At 38.9% G+C, this 24,774-nt stretch overlaps 1 protein-coding gene across 1 annotated transcript in view; it reads left to right on the plus strand.

Moving 5' to 3' along the window:
* The first annotated feature begins 272 nt into the window (after nt 1-272).
* pax5 (paired box 5) overlaps nt 273-24,774 on the plus strand; it is a 195,448-nt gene continuing 170,946 nt past the window's right edge. The window contains exons 1-5 of the mRNA XM_060846575.1: nt 273-315; nt 2,797-2,962; nt 11,020-11,217; nt 16,668-16,732; nt 20,518-20,649. Of these exons, the coding sequence (XP_060702558.1) occupies nt 273-315; nt 2,797-2,962; nt 11,020-11,217; nt 16,668-16,732; nt 20,518-20,649 (604 nt within the window). The remainder of the gene's footprint in view (nt 316-2,796; nt 2,963-11,019; nt 11,218-16,667; nt 16,733-20,517; nt 20,650-24,774) is intronic.

Raw genomic sequence — 24,774 nt, forward strand, 5'->3', positions numbered from 1 at the left:
GCTGTCACTGGGTAGCAATTGGATCTCTTTTTTGGGGGCAATGAATTGCATTTGTCAAACTTAACTTTTACGTTCCTTGCACAATCCGTCCGAAACCTTGTGGATCACAAAGACATAGGACCTGCAATTAGTGGCTGGCATCGAGACCTTCTTCTGGGTTTGCGTGGGGTGATGTTCACCCCTCTTTTGTTTTTGGGAGTATAGGTGAAGGGGTTAAATCCAGACCAGGAAATCGAGGTGTTCTCCGAGTTGAAGACCGGCTGCGCCTTTTCATGGAAATCCACTGTAAGCACGACCCGTTTGCAGCAATGCATAGTAAGTAGGCAGCTCCTTCCCTGGCTTGTCTGGCGGTTCCTAGTGAGCGATAGTGTGTAGAGAGTGCTGGGAGACCCGGATCCACAAGCTGGTGATCAGATACTCCGAGACCCGGAGCAATGCGAAGTCTTTGAAAGGGGCTCTTTTTAACAGAAAGGCTCGATCGAGTCACACGTGCACGGTTCATTTTAATATCACCTCCGGGTTTTCCCGAATTAAAAAAGAAAACTGGTTAATGCAAAGATTTCTTAATTCTCACAGTTAAATCGAAAGCGACAGCACAGTTGGAATATTATCTTAAAGGCTTGTACTTTTTGCTACCAAAGGGCATGTGATACAGTTGCTTTCTAAGCATCGTTAGTTAAAGTCAATAGATGAATCATTAAAATTCGTGAACAAAACAAAATAATCTAGTTCCCAGTAATTTGCTAGCGAGCATTAACCTGCAGATTAAATAAAGTCGGCGTGTAACTGTATAATTTTGCTTTCTCCGATTGCAATTACTTTTGTGCTTAACCGGTGAAGATTAAGTTGATGTGAAGCAGTGAAAGTCCGTTCACGGAAAAATCTCCAGCACGTTAGTTTCGCTTGACAGAGTTGGCTGGGACTTGTCCATTTGGTCGGTGTTATATGAAATGACACATTCTATCACGGTGTGTTAAGAGTTATTATACCTACTGCTTGTAAACAGATGCTTTATCAACTCGAACTAATCATATTGTAGAGAGGGAACTAAACACACTTTAGGAATCGCACCTCCTTGACCAGTTTACCCGGTATAAAAGCAGGCAGGATTTTTTTCTGCCGCTGTATCGATTTAAGATTGTTGCTATACAGTGATTTGGAGTAAAGCGCGCACACAAAGTTCCAGATCGAATCAAATATTATCGATTTTAGGAAAACCGTTCAAAGTCGGGCGATTGTTACAATTCTATTCCGTATTTCTCCGCTCGCAGTAAACTTATTCGCGGAAGTAAATGGCTTTGGAAAGTGGACCAAAATCTCAAAATCAAACTTGGGAAATTTAAACGGATCCGGCGTGAAATCTGATGGCATCTATATATTTAAATAAAACCAAATGATCTTAATAGTCGCGATCTCTTCTTGTTCCATCGGGTAGAATCAAATGCCAGTTCAGAAGAGAAAAAAAAGGAAGTAGTGTGTCATTTCTGACTCATTAGCAAAACGTTGATTTCACTTAATGCTGAAAACAGTGAAAGGGACAGTGGAAGAGGTTAAGTAGCCCGCGGCGCCGATTACCCCTCTATTCCAGGTATTAGACTGTCCCCGTTTTAACTTTCGTCCCCCCTTGGCTGAAACAGATTCATAAAAAAAATTGAAACAGGCCGATTTTCTCAAACACACCCAGGTACTGAAGTGTAGAATCGCTTAACCGATCTAGATTCATCAATACTTGTCATAATGAGGGAAGGGTGTTGTTTTATTTCTGAAGGTGGATTCCATTTGCTTTGAATGCAATTTGGAGCCATGTTAGAGAAAAGGAAAAACGCTCTAATTTTGTGTTATGATTTTCCATTCACTTTCCCATTGGTTTTCTTGAAAGACTTGCAGAAATTTATCATCGCAGTAGGATTGAAAAAAAATGCCTTTTTTTGTTGGACAGACAACTCACAAACTGTCCCAAAAAGTCGAGCAAACCTCTAAAAATTCTCTTAGATTCGGTTTGAGAATTGAACGCTTTGCAGTCCTGCAGCCGATTACTCAATAGGAACATGCCTTGGTCCCATAAGGTTGGGAGTGCGACTAAAATCCGTCCGCAGATCTCCGAACGACCACTCTTTTTAACACAGGAAGCTGAACTGTCACCGAAAGGGGCTCATTTTCTGTTCCGAATTCAGTAGACCACTTTCACTTTCAGTAAACGACTGGTGTGCCTGTAATTCACAGCAACAACCATTCTGTTTTGTCTTTAAAAGCTGTTAACTGAAGCCAGTGTGGGTCCATATTGTAGACATCTCACAATACACTGGGGTATAAAATCCTTGTTCCTTGCCGGAGGTCCAGTTGCTGGCGGAGAGCGTGTGGCTGTGATCTGCTGATATGAAAAGTGTACCAGGAAGCTGCGGGCTCTCTGTCTTCCTGTGCAGTCTAATGCTGGGCCTATGTTTGAACACTGTTCCCCTCTTTTAAACATTGTCTTGTGTCCTCACTCTCCTGATCTCCCCACTCTCCAATGTGCCTGCAATGTCTTCCCACCCCATGTCTCCCCCTCCCCCATCTTTCCATGCAAGTAGACAGCTACTTAGTACAAGGGTGGCGGGGGGTAGTGGGGGGGGGGGGGAGGTGGAATGCTGCTGATGAGGGTGGGGGATGGGGGAGGTCACTCCTTCTCCTGCCCATGTTTCTGCTTGGGCCCTGTGTGCGGCCACTAGACTCGAGCTGGGAAATGCAGACTCGGTATTGGAAATCTACTGTAGAGCCTGCAGTGTTTCTCTTTCTCGTCTTGTATGTTGTATACAGGGCACGGCGGGGTGAATCAGCTCGGAGGGGTCTTTGTCAATGGTCGTCCTCTCCCCGATGTTGTCCGGCAGCGGATCGTCGAGCTGGCCCACCAAGGAGTGAGACCGTGTGACATCTCCAGGCAACTCCGGGTGAGCCACGGTTGCGTCAGCAAGATCCTGGGCAGGTAAGGGAACTAGAAGGGAAAGGAAAATATCAGTCCAGACTCACTGGAACAACAACTGGAACCAGCAAACTAACCCATTACAAATCCACAGCAACGACTTTGACATTGGATATAAGAAGCGAATGTAAACTCACACAGAGTCATTACGTTGAGTTTCAAAGCCAAAATTTCGAGTAGATTTCAAAAAGCCCGAAATAAATCAAAATTGACAGTGCAGACTGGAAAGCATTGATCATGAGACTGTGTGATAGCGCCTCATGCTAATATTGGAAACAATCTTAGAGGCAAGTGAGTGATAATGGGAAATAGTGTTAGAGGCAAGAGAATCGGTAGTAATTCAAACCTAGCATTGCAGATATGAGGAGCAGAAATAATCCAAGAGCGACATATCCCAGACAAAGCCTTTCCTGCAGGTAATCCATCAGAAGGGATATGACAACAAGGTAATCCTTAAATTAAGAAAATCAGATATCAGAGAATAGCAGAAAACGATTCACTAAAATCCCAGCTAATAAAAGGCACGCATAATGCAGAAAACATCCTTAGGTTATAAGAAAGCAAAATAATCCTTTAATGTATGTAGCCCCTTCCGGTACAAGCAGTGAACACCTGCTAGGTACATAGATAAACACTCAGAAAACCAGTGACTATAGACTCTGCTGCAGTTTCAGCGACGGTGTCTATCAGGATTTTTTTTAGCGGTTAGAGTTTTCTACTTCGTATCTGGGCACTTGGCACATTCTACCCCTCCAGACCTCAAATACCAGCCCTGACCGCTGTCATGACTTTCTACCAACCAGGATCCACACAGAGTACGGACAAGGGCAACAAAAAAGTTTCAGGGCCGTGTATCTGCAAAGCTAGACTTTTATGAGACATCACACGTATACACAGGTTTTTATCTGGGCTGTCTGCAGTAGGTTCCAACTGCACTAACATGAAACTGCGTCAAATGTAAATATCTTTACACATGTATAGGAGGTACCCAGCCCCATGTGAACACTAACAAGCTAAACAATGTATATTTGCATCAAGAAAAAGGAAGCTCTCACATACAGATTCACAACCGAGAGGGGTCAATCTAAACAAGGCCCTTCCTAATTTTTTTAACACACTGGCTCCCTCTCGGTTTAATTAGATACATTCAATTCATATTTCAAATATATCTGTGATGTCGCATCGTGTCACGGAAGATCGTCCACTTTGCGCGTAAAAATGACTTAATTCCTTTGGAAATTAACCGCTTTACAAACTGTGTTACAAAATAAAACAGTCAGAGCTGTGTTAAAAACAGGAGGTATAATCATCATATAGAGTTGGCCGTGTGACTATTGTAGAAGCTGCGAGGGACTGGGAGATTTTGATTGATGAAACCCTTTTTATTGGATTATAACCATAGGATTTATAATAGCAATGATGTGTGCCTGAACATTAGAGCTGGGGTACACAGGGGTGTTATTGCCCGTGTCGATTGCATATATCAAAACGCAGGCAGGAAATGAACTTTTTTATTGATACTTCACTAGTGTTGAACCAGGGAACATGTAAAAAGTTTTTTAAATTGAATTTAGTGAAACCTTCTTTCTCAATACATCTGGAGACGTTTCATGTTATTTCCGGGTATTCTCCGTGTTCCTGCTCTTTAGATGAGGACTCAGCCCTACACAGTGTGTCCCAGGCTGTGTGTGGATTTGCTTTACCGTGGCCGAGCGCAATTTTAAGGAAAGCAGGCCTGGTCCAGTAGCCGCTCGCTACATTTCTCTACATTGTGAAGAACCGCACAAGGGGACGTGTTCTTTTCTGTCCCAACAAAATAAACCGGGATAACCCTTCTCAGTCCCCGTGTCGGTTTAAAATTAATGAGCACAGCAGAGATTCGACAACTGGCTGGGTTCTAAAACGCAATATGTTTTGGTCATAAAATGGCTAAATTTTAGACAAAATAAACGAAATATTATCGAAATCTGCACCCGTCGTTTTTGGAAGTCATGGCAGTTGATAAATCGCTCTAGGTCCAAACTACAGTCGCAGATCAGAGTCCGGATAATTAATCACACATGGTGAAGGCGTTAGTTTCTGTTCCTATTTAAACCAGGTTGCAATGTCCCACTACACCGTCAAACCTTTTTGTATATTTTCTTTTTTTTTCTTATTATTAGTTTACAATTGGTGAAAAGTTAGTTCAATTGTTTATGTCTTATTTGACCCTCATGTCACGTTTGAAAGTTGTGCAAACGAATAACGAAACGCCTTCTAAACACGAAGGTTCCTAGTCACAGTAGAATGCTGTGATTCTGTTAGTATGGTCTCAGGGAATGTTTAAGCACACGGGCGCTAGAATAAATTCCAATTACATTGACAAATCATTACAACATCGCAATAGCTATGACCTCCCTTACATTTCCTATTGGCTTCATTTAAGTTATTAATTTCAATGAACCTGTCACGACTTCAGAAAAGCTGTCTTTACTAATTAATTTAATAATTAACTAATAGTCACCGATTGCCTTCGGTGTTAATAAAAACCTGACATGTTTGTAGCCACATTTCATGGTTCATCTGCAAAAGTAATCCGTTTGGACAAAACCTCGGCCAGTGCAGTGATTTTCCCGGCGCTAACTTCTACCGTTCGGACTCAGCAGTAATACTGAGCTCAGATTAGTCTCCCGCGGCAGTCGTAGGTTTAAGAGAAGGCAGAAAAGAAACGTAAAGAGAACCACACACACACAAAAAAAATCCAGCTAATGTCGAGAAGGGCGGTCGGAGAGTTGTGAAGCAGGGATTAACATTCTGGTCCCCACTGACTGAGCTTTCAACACGTCTAACAGACCACGGCCACCAGTCCCTCTGTGTTCCCCGCATTTCTGTCCAACAGAGAGTCATGATGCTGCTATTGCAGCCAAATTCCCTGCACTGAAAAGGATCGGTAAACTGCATTGATATGTCACAAAAACAAGAGCAGTGAGTGTTTTTGCTTCTTAGGGGTCTGTTTAGGCGGACACATCATTTGAAATTAAACGCTAATTGCCCTTCTATCCGAAATCTCTGCTGATTTATTGATCTCGTTCCCGCGTGAAGGGCACTGTGGTGAGCAGCTTAACGGTGCAAAACCGCTCTCGCCATGTAAAGCTTAATTTTTTCTAAATTAAAAACTCCTCACTTTGCTTGGGACACCCAGCAGTTTTGCTGCAAATCTCACAACGTCGTTGGGTGTCTAACGCGTTTATTTATTTCCAAGCTGAGGGTTTCCCAAAGATCATTTCAGTCCGAATTGTCATGCTTGGCCAGCCATAGGTCACCCACTCAGCGCTAATTTGTTTCATTTTGGGATCTGTCAGTGGGTTGGGAGTTTCAAAAAGATCCCACCTCCACCCTCAACCTCCCGTTCCACAGCAGGGGACTCAGTCAATACCTTCATTGTCGACGGTTTGCAAACAGTAAGGCAGAAGCCAATTTGCAGAAGTGAAATACCGGGGATACTGGAAACACTCAGTAGGGCAGTCAGCATTCGTGGGGCGGTAAACAGTTACTATTTCAGCTTCTGATGAAAGGTCATCGGTCTGAAACGTTAACTCTGTTTCTCTCTCTAATGCTGCCAGGCCGGCTAAGTATTTCCATCATTTTCTGTTTCATACCGAACTCCCTGTGCATTGCTTCATAGAGAATAGACCTCACCTTGAAAATTGAGAACGGGAAGAAAAGCTTGGAAAAATAACACCAGAGAAGTAAAGACAAAAAAAAAGAGATGGAAGAGGCCATTAGAGTGAGGACAGCCAAGGATGAGCGAAACAAATGCGGCGAGAAAAACGTCCAGCTAATGTTTAACCCCAGTTTGGAACGGGGCAAAGCTTTTTTTTTATCTCTCTCTCTGTCAGAAATGATGTCCTGTGCTGTTTTGCTGGACTCTCCCGGTTCCAAATCTCGTCTAGATTTGTATGCTCAGGCCCTTGTTTCTAACAGACACCTGGTTTAATTCTGAGGAGCTTTGACAGTGAGCATCCTGAAGGTGTCTCTGTTTGGTGAGTTGTCTCTTCAATCAGCCTTCAGACCTGAGGGATGTTTCAACGCCTTCTGGAGGTCCACAACTACTTTCACCGTTAGGAACGAAAATCCTTGGAGAGGAAAAAAAAAGCTTTATTTGGGACAGTGTAACTCCCATGTAACGTTATATACAATTGTATTGCTGCCTGGACATTGTGTGATTGGCTACATTATCAAATAATACTCTAACCCGTTGCCAAAGTGATTCATCTCAAGTTCTGAATGGGAAGGCGTAGACGACAGCCTGCATTGATTCATTTTCACCTTTGTCCTAAGCCCATCTCGCTTTCTCTATCCACCTTTGCCTCAATCTGTCTCCTTTTCCTTCACCTGCTTTGACTCTTCCACTCACTCTTTCACACTTTTGATCTGTCGAGGTCTCCCTTAATTCTTTTCCTAGTCTTTTATGCGACCTTTTGGGTCTGTTTCTACTCTCCTCCCTTTCATTTCGTCCGTTAGGTTCAGCACCAAGGACAGAAGCTGTTTTCACATATTACCGGTTCCGGATAATGGAGGTTTGGGTGATTTGTAGTAGCAATCCAGTGCACCCTGACGAGCCAAGATCAACAGGATCTTTCGGGCGGTTGCACAGATTGGCTCCACACTGCTGTCGACAGCTTCTCTCAAAGAACACGTAGAATAATGATTTTTTTAAAAAGTAGATTTTAAATTAAATTAATGAGAGCGAGAACATTAACCAGAGGTGACCGGATCCGGCAGGTCTGGTGTGATTAACCAGGGAGAGCTCGGAAAATCAAAGAGTGAGTTGAAGGGGACTGAAACAAAATGAGAAAGAAAGAGCCAGAAATGGAGGTGTGTGCAGTCAGGAAAATAGAAAAAAGCAAGTCGGAAAGTTTCAATGGATTATAACGATTTTGTCTCTCAATTTGGTGTAAATAATACACAGAAAGAATTTGTCTGTAGTTTACCATTGGGATCTGTTACTTTCTGTTGTTTCTTTAATTTTTCTGTTCACCGTCTCATCTTCCATTAAGTATGTCCCACTTTCTTATTCACCAGGTTTTCCATTTGATTCCACACCTTTAAACGGACTCTTTCAGTCTTCTGGATCAGATAGAATGTGAGCTTGAGGTTTGATGCTGAATCCAGAGAATAATTTACATTTAGAGAAATTAGAAGCATAAGGCAACTCTAAACGTCACCAGTACATTTGTTATAATAAAGCTCCTGGGGCACCTACAAAATGAGGAGTATGACAGGAACAAAAAGAAGTAACAAGTTAAAACGATGGGTGCGTGAGAATTGGCCTCAGATCCTGGACATGCTTAATTGAATATTTTTGCCAGAAGAATCGAAATGTCCACTCTCCCTATTTCCTCACCACCCTAGTGAACAATGCTCCAGTTGCAGCTCCAGGTTTTAGATATTTCGATCTAAATTGTAAGGTGTTTCTTCTCATCTCTGTCTCCTTTCATGTTTTCTGAATTCTTCGCTTCTTCCCTTCCGAACTACCATTTAAAAAAAATGTGTAAATCCAGAGTTTAGGAAAGCCGTACTAATGTGGCCTCACGCTTTCCCATTCGCACCACTAAATTGAAAGCTGTGTTTACAGACAACTCGAACTGAGACCAGGCCATGGATGAAATTGCGGTGGGAACCGCCACACTTCCACAGATTGGTCAATGAACCAGTGACAGCGCGGGTTGAACCTTCATACAAGTTGTTTACATGTTTTACTGAAGTTACATTGTGTCGAGGTGGTGATGCTCAGAATAAAATTCACTACTTTGATGATTTGAGGCTGAAACAGTAACATGTAGGAACGGGCCACTGCAGACTCTAACTATGGATTTTTAATAATTAGAATAACGCTAATCTTCTTCTGTCCCATTCCAGTAGTTAAATTATTTCTTTTTGAGACACGACGTTAAAGCTGAAATTGTCCACGTGATAGTGTTAAGCTTGACAATGGTTTCGCAAGGATTCCGTACTCTAGACATTTAATTGGTGCAACTGTCTATCTAGCACACCTGAAATGGCAGATTGATTTTCCCGATTTTATTTATGAAAATATATGATATATTCCAAACAAAAGTGAACTGTTAGAGCATGCATTTCCCTTTTAAGACCAAGTGTTCAGAGAGGAACACACTGATGCTATTGGGGTTAATTGTCAGAATTAGACTATGTACATTGACCCTAGGGATTGTATCAGTATTATTTTTGATATTTCTGTCAAAATTTCTAATAAATTGACAGACAAAAGCTGCACCACATTCACTGAAATTGAGGCCACACTAATGACCATCTGAGAGTCAATCGTCGTAAGTAGTCTTCTCTAAACCTACGAACAAAACAAAGACGTGATAACTTACATTTAGGCATCTCATTATAGCTCTCAAAAAATAAATTAATGTGCTTAAAACAATAAATTACGCTGAAGCATATTTGCTTTTGACATAGTGATAATGTTACCATACCTGACTTACTTGGTAATAGAAACATGAACATTTCCGTCAATATGTTCATCTACTAGCACTGTACCCGCATGAGTTAACTAAAAGCTGTCTGCCTGACTTTTATGGCTTTGTGATTTTTTTTTCCACGAACTCTGGAATAGATATGTGTTTTGTTCCTTTTTCATTGCCTCACTCACCCTCTTCATTCCATCTTCACGTAAGCTGGTTTTCCCTTTCCTTCTGCATTTATTATACTTTCTTTCTTCATCTACCTAACTTCTTCGCTAGCTGTTTTCTTTTTTTCTCTCTCCCTTTGTTGCACTTGCATTTTGTCTTTCTCCTGCTATCACAAAATTCTGTATCTCCTTTTCTCATTCTTTTTGGCCTTTGATATTTGTTATGTTAGAGACATGCAGCAAAGATTGACATATTGGAAAGGTTGACAACAAACAAAAGAAATATATGCATTAGACATCTTAAAACTTTAAATTACATATAAATAACAAAATAATTATAAAGTAAAAATGACAGCTCATGGAAGTACTTTAAAACAAAACTAATGATTGACATTCCTAATGAAGGGCTTTTGCTCGAAACGTCGATTTTCCTGCTCCTCGGATGCTGCCTGACCTGCTGTGCTTTTCCAGCACCACTCTAATCTAAACTCTGGTTTCCAGCATCTGCAGTCCTCACTTTTCCCTGAAATCAAAGTTAAAGCTGAGTCAAAATATAATGTGAAAAACTTTGAAATGTCTATTACATATTTAAGGCATTCCATGCAAAACATTTCATGATCAACTAGGTTTGATTGTTCATGCTGATAAACATCTGCTTACATAACTTCATAAGAGAGAAAATGTTTTAGCTCAGATATTTCCTTGCTAATGAAATTACAAATTAATCACTTATTAAGTGACCACTTCCGGCAAGCAGCAGGCTTCTTCAAAAATAAACTGCTACCATAACATAGAAAATTGCATCTTATTGCTCTTGAACTTTTATGATAAAAATGCAGAGGAAAAATGTGACATTAAGGATCATAGACCTTTCCGTATTATCACAAGTCATGAAACTGTTGTCTAACAGTATTTACACAATAAGTCTTTTTTCACGCTCAAGAAGCCTGCTGCATGCTGGAAGTGGTCACTTGGTAAGTGATTAATTTGTAATTTCATCAGCAAAGAAATCTTTGAGCTAAAACATTTTCCTTCTTATGCAATAAATATGCATAAACATACATTTACTCATGCATTATACACATCCAAGCATCAACCAATATACGTGTACACAAACGCACAATGTTTACACATTCAATTGCATGTATATACCCCACAGAATATATTTAAATTTGTTATGCACATCCAAACATACCTTTTAAAGATGACCAAAATAGAACAAATGTTTTATTACCTTTATAATTAAAATGCTTTGATACTACTTTAGCGCTAATGGGACATGAATCAGTCTCAGATATTAGAAATGTTTGATAGTAGCCCTATAAGTGAATTCTTTTTGCGGATTACTTTTGTTTTTAACCAAGGGAATGTCCAACCTCACGTAATGCCTTATAATTTCCTTCTCCTCTTCTTTTTAAAGGTATTATGAGACTGGAAGTATTAAGCCAGGAGTAATTGGAGGATCCAAACCAAAGGTCGCTACACCCAAAGTGGTAGATAAAATCGCCGACTACAAGCGCCAAAACCCCACCATGTTTGCCTGGGAGATTCGAGATAGACTGTTGGCAGAGAGAGTCTGTGACAATGATACAGTGCCTAGTGTCAGTTCTATTAACAGGTACTGACCCATAGGGGGTGCACTGTCCAACTTTAACTGACGTTATTCTCATACAGCAACTTTATTGTTTCAGTGATTTGTAAATTGGACTGGAGTAGATGGACAAAAGAAACAGAAAATAAAAAAAAGCTGATAGCACTAATTTTGAGAAATTTGGTCGCTTAAATATTAGTATGTAAATAACTTTAAAAATTATATTTCATTTTCCCAGATTCCTGTTTCATCTTCTGAAGAATTAGATCCTAATTGAGGTACAGCTCTACAGGTCCTAGGCCAGTCTGATGTCGTGCCCAAGTGATTATTCCTCATCCTGCAATTCTATACAGTGGCTTTCCATGGCACTACTTAAATCCTTCTAAACATTAATTACTACTTTCTGTCACCATGCAACTTTGTTGATTTTTTTCTTGTTTCATGTGTTTGCCTCCTTCTAATTAATCACTTTTGGCATAAACAACTGCTTTTCTTTAATTGAACAAATCTGGGTCATTATACCTCCATCTTCCTCCTGCCTTTCATTTTGGGATCCTCAAAATAATTTCAGTCTTTTAAAGTTATATTCTCCATGTCTGTCATAAATCTGAACTGGTCTAACCTTTGACTCCTCTCATAGCTTTTTGTATTTAGGGCTAAGTATCTGCCACAATGACGAATGTTACGCCCACTTTTCCATGGCTGATGGTGTTTTCTGGAAGCTTAATTTTTCCCTTTCATACCAACAGTCATTCACCAACAACTCATCACTTTCAGTTGCTCAAGTCAGTTAAAAGAACATGAGAAACACTTCTAAACTGTTCTAAAACCTCTTTCTTGTATCCTTAGGTAGACTGTAGTCCCTCTCTTACCTTTAGAATTCAATTTCTCTAATTCTTTCTATCATCTGTATTATTACAGCCACGTCTCTTAACTTTCTTACCTACATTTCTTCTAAGCTACAAATAGACCAAACTAAATTCCTTTCCACCTGCTTACATCAGTGGTGCATTAAAATTAAAAATCTTAACCGGTCCTACTGAGTCAACTTCTTCAAATGATCCTTTCTGGGGTCCTCAAAACTGAAGAAGAATCATATAATGGGGGCTATAGGCAAAAGGAGGTTGTTCTGCATTCATTCAGGAGTTCAGGCTTTTGCAAGAATAACCAAGTAGTCTCACACCACCAACTACATTGTTACTTCTGCAGTATTTTTTCTTTAATTTCATTTCCTTTGGAAAACTATTTTTGAATTTGACTCCACATCCTTTCTGGCAGTATATTCTAGATCACAGTCTCTTGCCACAAAGAAAGGCTTTTCCTCATGTCAGCTTTGGCTGTTTGATTTTGTAAAAATACTGTGTTGATATTTCATGTATCATGAAAAGCTGGTACTGACCCTGAGTATCCCACTGGATACCACCCTTCAGCCTGGAAGTAACTATTCACCACTACTCGCTATTTTCTACCATTTGGCCAATTCCATATCCCTATTGCCATTGCTCTTTTTGTGTTGATAAGCTTCAACTTTGCTGACAAGCCAGCTGTGTGGCACTTCATCCAATGCCATTTGTGAGTCCCTGTACTCTCGAACGACCGCATGACTCTCATCACATTGGTGGTATAGTGGACAGTGAAGAAGGTTATCTAAGATTACAAATAGATTTTGATCAATTGGCTGAGGAGTGGCAGATGGGGTTTAATTTGGATAAATACGAGGTATAGCATTTTGGTAAAACAACTAAGGACAGGGCTTACACAATTAATGATACGTCTCTGGCTGGCGTGGTAGAATAATTCTTTAAAATTTGCATCACAGAGACAGGGTGGTTAAGAAAGCATTTAGCACACTTGTCTTAATTGTTCAGACATTTGAGTAAAGGATGTAGGATGTCATGCTGAGATTGTACAGGACATTTGTGAGGCATCTTCGGGGATACTGTGTGTAATTCTAGTTGCCCCTGCTATGGGAAGAATATTGCTAAATCCAGGATGTTGCCAGGAATAGAGGGTTTGAGCTATAAAAATAGGCTGGATAGGCTGGGATGTTTTCACTGGAGCATAAGAGGTTGAGGGGTCACCTTACAGAAGTTTATAAAATCATGAGGGGTATAAATAAGGTGAATAGCAAGTGTCTTTTCCATAGGATGGGGGATTTCAAAACTAGGTGGCATATGTGAGAGGAGAACGCTTTAAAAAGGTCACGAGGAACAACTTCTTGACACAGAGTGGTTTGTGTGTGGAATGAATTGCCAGAGGAAATAGTGGATGCAGGTACAGTTACAACGTCTATAAGACATTTGGATAAATATATAAATAAGAAAGGCTTGGACGGATGTGGGCCAAGTGCAGGCAAGTTTAGTTTGGAAACATGGTCAACATGGACTAGTTGGAGTGAATATTTCCATGGACTTAAATCTCCGTTACCTTATCAATAAACCCATTCAAATGATTAAACATGATTTAGCTTTAACAACTCTCTACTACCTGTTCAGGTGGCTATTCATTTTGGCTGGATTAAAGTTTCTAAAAGCTTCAGCACAACTGACATCAAATTGATTAATCGAAAATTGCAAGATTATACTTATTCTATTTTAAGAACAAATGTGTAGCAATCACAATCTATAAGTGCTCTGGCACCACCTCCTTTTTATCTATCTTCTATCAAGTCAGCCAGTACCTTCTCTTTATCAATGTTCAATCCATTCAGCATTGTCAAGCCTCTGCTCTCTTACTCTGACTTTGGTAGTTATTCTTTTTAATAAAGACAAAGGCAAGAATTCTTCTCGTACCATGTTCATATCCTCTGCTTCCATCTGTATGTTTCATTTTTGGTCTGTAGTCTGACCTATCCCTCCTCCTATCATGTGTCAATTATTTATTTGCCTTTTTGAGAGGACTTGAGGACTTTTTGATTGTCTTTTATGATAGCCGTCAATCTTTCTCTCATATTCGCTTATCTCACTTTTGACATGCTCTCTGAATTTTTCCATATTTAGCCTGATTCTCTCTTGTGTTAGAAACATGACATCTATTATACATTACCTTTTTCTGCTTCAGTTTACTCTACTACTGTCATCATCCAGAGAGCTCTGATTTTGGTTGCTGTGCTTTCTACCCTCATTAGAATTTACCTCAACTGTGTTCAGATTACCTGTTCCTTAAAGGATGCTGATTAAAGGACACAGTTTTGTCCCTCAATTATTTATTCCAACTTGAGTCAGTTCCCTTTCCAACTCTCTGGAAATTCGCCAATTAAGCATTTTATTCTAGAATGCTTTTTGTCCTATTCTGTAGCCTCATTTATATCCTAGGATCTTTATATACTAGGTAATCTCCTACTGACATTTGCTTAACTTGACTACCTTGATCTCCACACAGATTCAGCAAAGTGTCCATCCTCTTTAAAAAATGATTTGCTGTAATATATAGCCCTCATAACATAATGCAAGTTTTAAATTTGAATTATCATTATAATTGGTATTAGTACACTGACGTAAACAGAGGAAAGGTGGAAATGATTAAAGTCACAAGAAAATCTTTGACCGTCAAGTGTCAATTTATAAACAAAATGTGAAAGCAGTTAGATACAAAGAGGAAGAATACGCATTTAACAATATCCTCCTTTTTGGACCACTGTTGAAGGCAGTAATGAGAATCATTATTGTAATTCTCAAGCTTTATTGCACTGTTTTATTGAACTGCAGCATTAATAGGTTATACCTTAGGTTGTGCTGATTTTAAAACTTGATTTGTTACTTCAAATTACATGTCTTCTGTGGCTCAATTTGTAGCATGTTTGTCTTCTGAATCCAAAGGTTGTGGATTCAAGCCTACTCCAATTCTTGGATACAAAAATTTATACTTGATGCTGCAGGGCAATAAATGTTTTACAATCTGTTAATAAGTAGAATAGCATATGTATAAAACTGGTTTTGTACTAACTTCCAGAAATAGATCAGGACCAGCATTCCTTAGCAGCAATAGTGGATGATACTTTGTGTTGTAATACTTTAAAAGACTGGATTATTTACCTGGATATAAATGGATTGTGTCTTCTGTGACTTACTGTGTAGCACATTTGCCTAAAGTGTCCCAATATTGTGGATTCAAACCCTCTCCAGTACTTGAGCATAGACATCTAGGCTGACAGTAAAATGCAATACTGAGGGAGAGCTACTCTGTAGGTGGTTCTGTCCTTCAGATGAACTATTAAACTGAAGTCTTGTCTTCTCTCCAAGTATAATTATTTTGAAGAAGGGTAGTGAGTTTTTCCTGGTATGCTGGCCAATATTTATTGCTCAGTCGACATCATAAAAACGATGATTTGGTTGTTGTTACATTGCTGTTTAGGGGACTGCTGTGTACATACTGCTGGCACTTTCTCTGCAGTATTACACTCCAAGAATTCTTCATAGGTTTTAGACTGCATTGGGATGTCCAGTGGTCAATATAAATATGAGCTTTATTTTACAATAAACAGATTAAGTTAAAGAAAAGTGACATCAGAAATATCTCAATCTATAAGATGAAGTCCCATTATTTACCTTACTTGTAGCAGAGTATTCCCAAAATTCCAGAAAAGGGAAAACTTAGGCAGAGATCAGACTGCCTCACCAGTGTATTACCGTTTTACAAACACAGTTACTTATCCTAGAAGACAGACAACAGTTCCACGCTCCAAAATGAAAGGTGGGGTGAGCAGCCTTGTTTCAACCTTGGTTCGAAGCTGGTGCTGTTATCTCTGAAGTAGAAAGTCAGAGATTAAAATACACACCAGGTTCAAGAGCACAATCTCTGCCGGCACTTAATTTAGTATTTTGCTATCAAAAATGTAGTCCTTTGGATGAGACAACTAAAAAAGATCAGCTTGCCTTTCAGGTAGACTTAGACAATCCATTGTACATTTTCTGAAGACCAGGACTCCTTCTGGTATTGTGGCTAATATTTATTTTTCAACACCATGAAACAAAAATATCTGCTCATTCATCTCACTTGTTGTTTGTGCAAACTGTGTACCAATGGACTGCTGTGTTTGCCTTCATTACAACAGTGACAGCATTTTAAAAGTAATTTATTGGTTGTGGATCGCTCTGTACCACTCTGAAAAGGTGGAAGATTCTTTCATAGTGGGTATTCAATTGTCGCACACCTCCTGATGTTTAGCTCTCTGGCTCCACAGCACTGTGGTCACAACTTGGGAGCTATTCCTCCATTGTTCTTGACTGGGATATGGGGCATGGTTACATAAGGTAAGAGTAGAGAAGTGCAAAGTAAATTCACTCCTTGAAACATGCATAGATTATTTATTTTACAAAAAAATTGTCATGTTTGGAATTTTACGTATAATTCTTAAGAGAAACATCGTATGAAAAGAATTAATAGAAAACTCCCAGTTTGGAGTTATTTAATTTTTTTTCTTTTTATCAATGTGTTCTTGAAAATTGATTTTCTTTAATTAATTTACCTTTATTCAGGATTATTCGAACAAAGGTGCAGCAACCTCCAAACCAGCAATCGCCGGTCACATCCCATACCATAGGTGAGAATCATTGCTATTTTGTCACTTCCCTTCCATTAGAATGATACTGCTTTAAATCTTTGAAAAATCTGATATTCTTTCTCAGGACTAAATGGTGTCTACAATGACTATTTACCTCTGTAGGAACTCATTCTTGCTCTCTGATCCAAATCCTTCCTGTATTGTTTCTTGTGACCTCCACCCCATGCATGCACCTCTTTTTCCTGACACCAGCACAATCAAGACGGTCATCTCATTTCCAGGGTGATATAGTATTTTTGGAGTATTGTTGTGGTTGAATTTATTCTGGTAACTGGAAAGTATTCCATCATATTCCTGACTTCTGCCTTGTAGATGATGGGTTAGTGGATTTGGGAAAACAAGAGGTGAATCACTGACCATATAACTTTCAGCTTTTGACTTGCTGTTGTAGCCAGAGGATTATTGTGGCTGGTTCAGTCCAAATTTTGGTTAATGGTGGCCTGCAGAGTTTTGATAATGGAGTATTTAACAATAGTAATTTCAATTAATGTCAAGGGAGGGGAATTACACTTTCTCTTGTTGAAGATGACCATTGCCTGATACTTGTGGAACATAAACGTTACTTGCTACTTATCAATCCATGTATGCGTATTGTAAGTCTTATTATGTGTAGGGAACGTCTGCTTCTTTATCTGAGGAGTTGAATGTGGAGATGAACACTACTCAATGATCAATGAAAATTTCAACACGACTTTGTGATAGAAGAAAGATCATTAAGAAAGAAGCTGAAAATGAGCTTACGATGATGTCTTGAGCAGTTCCTGTGGAAATGTCTTGGATCTCAGCTGATTGGCCTTTAACAAACAAAAACTATGCATGCCTCCCATTAGTAAAGGATTTTCCCCTGATTATCCTGCCTTTTGTGGACAGGTTATGCCCAGGCTATTTCCATATTGTCAGGTAGTGCTAATGTTGTAACTGCTGGAACAGTCAGGCTGAGGCTGGGACGTTGTCAGGATCACTGTCCTGTGCTGAAGCCAGTGTTCTCAGCTGTTCCTTGGTAACACATCAGGTGAGTGAAATTGATTGAACATAGGCTTCTGTTAATGGTGGGTACCTGAAGAAGGACCTTTGGCTGAAGATGGTTGTAAATACTGCAGCCTTATCTTTTGTAGTAAGGCAAAGGGCTCTGCCATCATTGAAGTTGCAAAACTGCACAAAAGGTTAGTTAATTGTCAACCACTGTTCATGACTGGATGTGATTCAGAGCTTTGACCTGATGCACCTGTTGTAAAATCACTTTGCTCTGTCTAACTCATGCTGCTTCTGCTGTTCTGCATGTATACAGATGTGTGCAGTAGCTTTGGCAGATTTACATCTAAAGTTTTGGTACATCCTTTCAAGCTCTTCTACATTCCTTTTTTAAACCATGTCTAGATTTCTGTATTGACAGGAATTACCTTTTAAAAAATATACTTTATTCAAAACAATTGCAGAAATTCAATAAATAATACATAAATAAGTGCATTTGACATTAAATTAAGTTTCTTTCAACATTGTACATTGGGTTCCTTCATAATCTTGACATGAAAGTTTATATTTACAATGTTTATTTATGTTTCCTATCAAACCTTCTTTTGTACAAACAACCTAAAGTTCTTTACAAGGTTCTCAATTCCTTATTATACTATGATGGAAGGGTTTTAATCAGTGGCTGTCCCATTTAGCCTTTGCAGCAGTTATCTCATGCTATAGTGCTTCTCTCAGCAAATAATCTTTTACCTTGAAATGTGCTAGTCTGCAACAGTCCGTCATCAACTGCTCTTTGCATTGGAAGACTAGCAGATCAGACCAAGCGTCACTCCGAAAGCTAGTGTGCTTCCAATTAAACCTGTTGGACTATAACCTGGTGTTGTGTGATTTTTAACTGTGTACACCCCAGTCCAACACCGGCATCTCCAAATCAAGACCAAGTCAAGTATTTCATTGAGTTGATTGTCTTCTAGTAGATATTGGCTCTATGTGCATCCCTGTGATGCTAGTAAAGATAGAATGAGGAATGTGCTGGGCTATGAAGCTACAGATTGTGATGAAATACATTTCTGCTACTGCTGATAGCCCACTGTATCTCATGAAAACTCATCTCCTGCACCTGGCCATGCCTAGCCTTGATATGAATACACATTAGGCCCCTATTGTATTCGTCCTTGATCAGACTGATCGCAAAACATGATATGAGGATTACCCTCTAATTAGTTACTACTCATTTGAGCAATAACTGAAACGTAACCTGATTGTTATTATGGTTGGGTTTCTCTGTTTAACAATCAAACTGCTCAAATTCTCAACTGCTTCTGTATTTCTAAGCAACTTAATACTTCAAATGAAATTTGCCAATATAACTTGGGTTTTGAAGTCTGACGATTATTATGATAAAAAGATTTCACATTGTAATACAAAATTGAAATCTAAAATTTAAAACAGCAATAGAATGTCCATTGAATGTGATGTAATTAAAGTAATAAATTCACAAAGGGGACTATTCATTACATTTTCTGCATCATTAGGTACTAAGGAGTTATGAAATTTTTTTTCTTTTCTTTTAATTTCTGTTCTCCTGTGCTGATTGTGTCTTTGCAGTTCTCAGCATGAGATTCAGGTTTCTATTAAAATTGAGCTTTTTTAATGTGTAACTTTTAAGCATAACTCTCTGCATTCCTGTATGTTTATGCTTTACAGCACTGGTGGACTATCAATTGCCAAGCTTTGCATTGACTGTGTTATAAAGTGGTTGTTTTAGGCACAATGGTACTTTTCAAAAACTGAGATTGTAAGAAATTAAGGATTCATTGAAGAACTCCAATTCCATTCTTAACATCTTTCCTCAAGACAGTGTCTCATATTGGGGAATGGTTTCACTGAAAGTGAGATCTTCAGTACCTCCACTGAGTGTCTTGATGTGCCAGATTAGACAGTGAACTTCAGCAGATGCTTTCCCTCCACACAATATTGTCTGTGGGTAAATTATTAAATGCAGTTCATTCCTTTCAATGGTATGACTAATTTAAAGACTGGTAAAGCCAACTCAAGTAAAGAAATTAATTTCATTGCCCAATATCCATAGGCTTCTTTTAGATTCAACAGACCACTATCCACAGTTTCTAATGGGTTCAATAGTTGAATGTACACATAGTTCTCAGAGTTTCAGTGGATTAATATCTGAATGTCTTCAAATCAGGATCTTTAGGTTGGAAATTTGGAGTTCAATTAATTAAGATAAGGCGACACAGAGACTGCTACATTGGTTAAACAGAACTAGTTGGGCTACAGAAAAACAACTACAAACTTCAAAATCAATTAAAAGGGACTGTCGAACCGATTGTGTTAAGTGTTTGACTTTCAGACATTTCCTGATCAGTGGCCTGGCTGCTCTTATGTTGAAATGAGAAAACTGGGGCTGGACACTCCATGGCCATGTCACAAGTGTTGGGATGCACGTGTGAATTCTAGAAAAAAATATTTTTATTAATGTCAACTTAATGATTAAGAAAGGCCAGAAATGTTGACAAAACTGTTTGATGAAACAATGTACATTTAGATTTGAGTTGAATTTACCACCATGGATGCAGATCAGGTTTGCATCTTTGGATGTCTACAATCCTAATCCTGGTTATCCTGAGTGTAGAAGGTTGCTTTATGTGCAATCATTTTGAAAGGCAGTCTTAGTTGGGAAACCACTATTGACTGTGCTGGATTGGTTTCAGGTCTGGGTAGTTTATTTATTCTATTCTGTCTAAACCCTTGCTGTTGTTGTTTCGGCACAGCACCAAGCACAGTGGCAGTGACTCCTGTTCCATCTGCTGCCACTGACCCTGCGGGATCCTCCTACTCTATCAGTGGCATTCTGGGAATCACACCTTCCAGTGCTGAGAATAACAAGAGAAAACGCGATGAAGGTAAGTGTAAGAACACCAGCTTGAAAAATAAAACTCCTTTCTGAGGAATTAATAAGAATGTTATCATGTCAAAGAGAGAAATGCAAACATTTTTTTCTTGTAGATACAGAATGTTCTGCTTTTGCCATTAAATCCAAATTCCTCACTGGTATGATTTGAAATGATAATGCATTGATATGGTTTGCACAGTGAATGATGAAAGAGCACAACCTTTGGCAGTTGGTGCTAAAGTTACAACGATATAACTTCAAATGGAATAAATAAATTCAAATTGATTATTATTTACACCAGACAAGCATGGTGTAACAATATACTTTTCAACTGCAGATAAAGGATCAGGCTATGATGTTACTTAAGCAGAAAGTAATGGCTGTTTTGAAATGTAAAAACATTTTCTGAATATCAAATTTTTGGAATTTAAAGTCATAATCATATGTTTTACGTTTTTTTAGTTGATATTCTTGAATTTTTATGGTTGGTTGTAGATAGAAGGCAGCATGAAATGTAACAGTTTTTCATTGCCTTGTTTATAACCTATGTACAAAACCAAATACTTCTCCAGGTACCATTTTTTTTATTGTCCCTGGTTGTGTTGTGTGAGCCTTTTTACAACACGTTAAGTTTGAAAAGTACGTATTTTGCTGTAACAGTGGTGTATGTGCAGACATTTACACAGAGACATTGTTTGCGCTGCCAGTTGATTGAAATGCTGCTATAGGCATGAGTTAATAGGGTGACGGTGATCATAGGACAGAGTTCTCCAGCTGTGGTCCTGTTTACTGAAATGTGAAAACTGGGAAAGGGAAGATGATATACTGTTCAATTCTGAACAATATTGGAGAGATGCGCACTTCATGCATTCTTGTAATTCACTGTTTTTCTAAAGTTCTATTTTTGCAGTTTTCTGAGCTGTGAAACCTAATTCAGGCTGTTGTGAGATGTGCCATGCACTCTGAATGAATATGAAGTACTGTTTAGCCCAAGATTTGTCACAAAGTGCAGTACATATTTTTCATTAATATTCCAACCCTATACTTGAAGTATCTGGTTTCTAGTATATGGTGTCCTAACTAGTTTATTTAACTTTGATTTGTCATCTTATATGCAGATATTATAATTTGCATAAATTTTAAGATATTAACATATTAAAACATGTTATTTAAAAAATGTAGCTTTCCAGTGGCACTTTAGCAAATTGGAAACTTTAATTTTTGAATGCGTGAAAGGGAAGGCATCAATAATCTTTCACTAATGCTTAGTTCAAATTATGTTGGAGTGTGGGCTAGGACCTTGACTCCATCCCAGTATCCTTAGTATTTCCACCGGCAATTAGGATTCTAGCTGACTGTTTGCTGTAGTTTTATTTGCAGAGCAATGCTATTTTAATAACAATGAAACAATACATTTGTGTGAAATATTCTCTCCAGAGCCCATAAATTGGGTCACTAAAAAGATAAATCATGCATAGATCAAATTAATTGTTTACCTTCTGAATTGCTTTATATGAGGTTTTGGCTTTTTCAAATGACACCATCTCTTTCAAGTTAGTGGGTGTTTGAGGTTGGCTAGACCAGGAATACCAACCAGAAGAGTATGGGAATCAAAATGAAGGTCAGATGGCATTTATTTTCCGGATACAGATCTAGGTTATGTTATTACCAATTTTGCACTAATCCTTTGTCTTAAAGATGTTGGATGCTACTGAGAACATTTCCATGGGTGCAGTTCAGCATCTGGCAGCCGATTGAAGTGGGCAGTTTTTGCTCAATGTACAGCTAGACAGTGGTTGAATCTGCCACTGTGGACTTTGCAGCAAAGTTCACTAATGGATATGATGCTTCTTATTTCCATGGATGCTGGGGGATGGCTATTTGTAGTATTGCCTCTCTCATTCAGACTGAAAGCAGTGCATTGGATGCCAATCCTGGCACCTTCTCTAGAATTCAGCTACACCTTCCTTTTACAAGCTGGACTTTTGTAGTTGTTATCCAAGTGTTTTAGCATAGAATCAAAGCTTTTGATTAAACTTACCCTTTCCTGGTATGTGAGCATTGCTGACATTAGATAAAAAAATTGATGCTACGCTGTCTTTAAAAGTTGCTGTTTTTCAAGGAGGAATTGTTTTGAAGTGAATCATGAACTATAATATTTTGAAGAACCCAGGAGTGTCACTGGTATGTAACTCTTGGGACTCATAAGTTCATACCATTGGCCCTGTGGTTTTTGCAGAACTGAATAAAAATAGTATAATTTCTTAATCAGACTGCTAATGTTGGATGGGATTGTGCTTTCATTGGCAATTTGAGAGGTTGAAATAGGTCTCAGTTGTGATGCTGCATTCAAACAAATTGCCTGAACAGATCCACGGTGTATGATATTTGAAGGATAGGTGATTGCATGATATACCAAATGATAGCTACCTTTATAGTTGTTCCCTAACAAGGGACTGTACCTTCAGGAAACATAAAAGCATATCAGCACGACTATACCACGCAGCCTCTGAGCCTGCTCTGCCAACTAGATCATGGCTGATCATCTACCTCACTACCACATTCCTGCACTAGCCTTGTTTCACTCGATGCCATTAATGACTACAAATCTATCGATCTCTGGAACTTACTTACTGAGCTTCCCTTGCTCTCTGGAATGGATAATTCTGATGATTCACCACACTCTGAGTGAAGAACTTCCACCTATCTCATTCCTAAATGACTTGCCTTTGGTGAAGGAGAAAGAGAGTTAACATTTTCACAGTGGGGAGAAAGTCAGCACCTATACAGTAGGATGGAGAGGAAAGAAAGAGAGACAATAATTTTCTTCAACACAGAAGAGAGTGAGAGAGCAAGAGAGAATACCTTCTGGAAGAAGGGAGAGAGTCAGAACCTTTGGAGAATAGACAGAGAAAAAGAATGAGAGCTAACAGCCTCAGGGTAGGATAGAGAGTCAGTACCTTCAGGGACAGAAACAATAACTCAGCACCTTCAGGGAGGGAGAAAGAAAAAAAAATCGCAGGTTGAAAAAGAATAACTAGCTTTCTGGTTGGAGATTTTAATGGACTGAGGTTGATGAGCAGTGAGAATTAAAACTCATGCTTGACCAAATGAGACGGTCTCGATTTATTCCAGCTCTGCTTTTCATATTAGGATTTCTAACTAACAACTTTCCTCATATGCACTTGACTTTATCAGAGGAAGCGTAAGATTTTAATGAACTTTGTTATCGCTGGCCAAGACAGCTTTACAATATCAGTAAGTAACATTTACAAACAGTGCAGGCATTCCGAGTCCAGGGTATTGTAAAAGCAGGCTGTAATCTAAATAACCTCAGGGACTCTGAAACTCCTGTACAATCTAATGAGCTCATAGCTCATTAACCACCACATATAAAATCTTTTCTTAAATTTGTGAAATGTGGACTCCAAGTGCCTATTTTCTAAAGAAGCAGCACAGGGACAAGAGTAGGCCATTCAGCCTCTTGGGTCTGCATCTTCATTCAATTAGATCATGGCTGATACGTACCTCAACTTCATATCCCTTGATAACTTTTACCCAAAATAAAACCTATCAAGCTGAGACTTATAAGTTCCAAGTGCTTCTATGTCCAATGCCTTTCAGTGCAGAGAATTGCAGATTTCTACTCTCTCTATTGTGTGAAGAAGTGCTTCCAGATTTCCCTCCTAAATGGCCTAGGTTGCATTTTAATGTTATGTCCCCTTGTTCTTGACTCCTTCATCAGGGGAAATATTTTTCCTTTAGATTCCTTTTAACATTTTAAATCCCTCACTGCCCTCAAAGAAATGCATATATTTAATTCCCAGTTGCATTCTGGTGAATCTCGCGAAACACCTTGCTACACCAATATATTTTCCTCAGGTATGTCATTCAAAATCAAACCACATGCAGAATTCTATATGGACTCTGATGAAGGCTATAATACCATTGAAGCAAACCTTCTGCCCTGTTGTATTTCCTCTGCCTGAGATAGAAGTCAGCATTTCATTAGCCTGTTTGAGCGTCTTTTTGTACCTGTCTTGTAGCTTTAAATGATTTGTGTACTTTGATGCCAAATCTCGTTGTTCTTCTGAAGTTCCTAATGCTTCAGCATTTGGAACATGTTCTGATTTAT

The sequence above is a fragment of the Hemiscyllium ocellatum genome, chromosome 2, assembly GCF_020745735.1.
Source record: "Hemiscyllium ocellatum isolate sHemOce1 chromosome 2, sHemOce1.pat.X.cur, whole genome shotgun sequence".
Classification (NCBI taxonomy): domain Eukaryota; kingdom Metazoa; phylum Chordata; class Chondrichthyes; order Orectolobiformes; family Hemiscylliidae; genus Hemiscyllium; species Hemiscyllium ocellatum.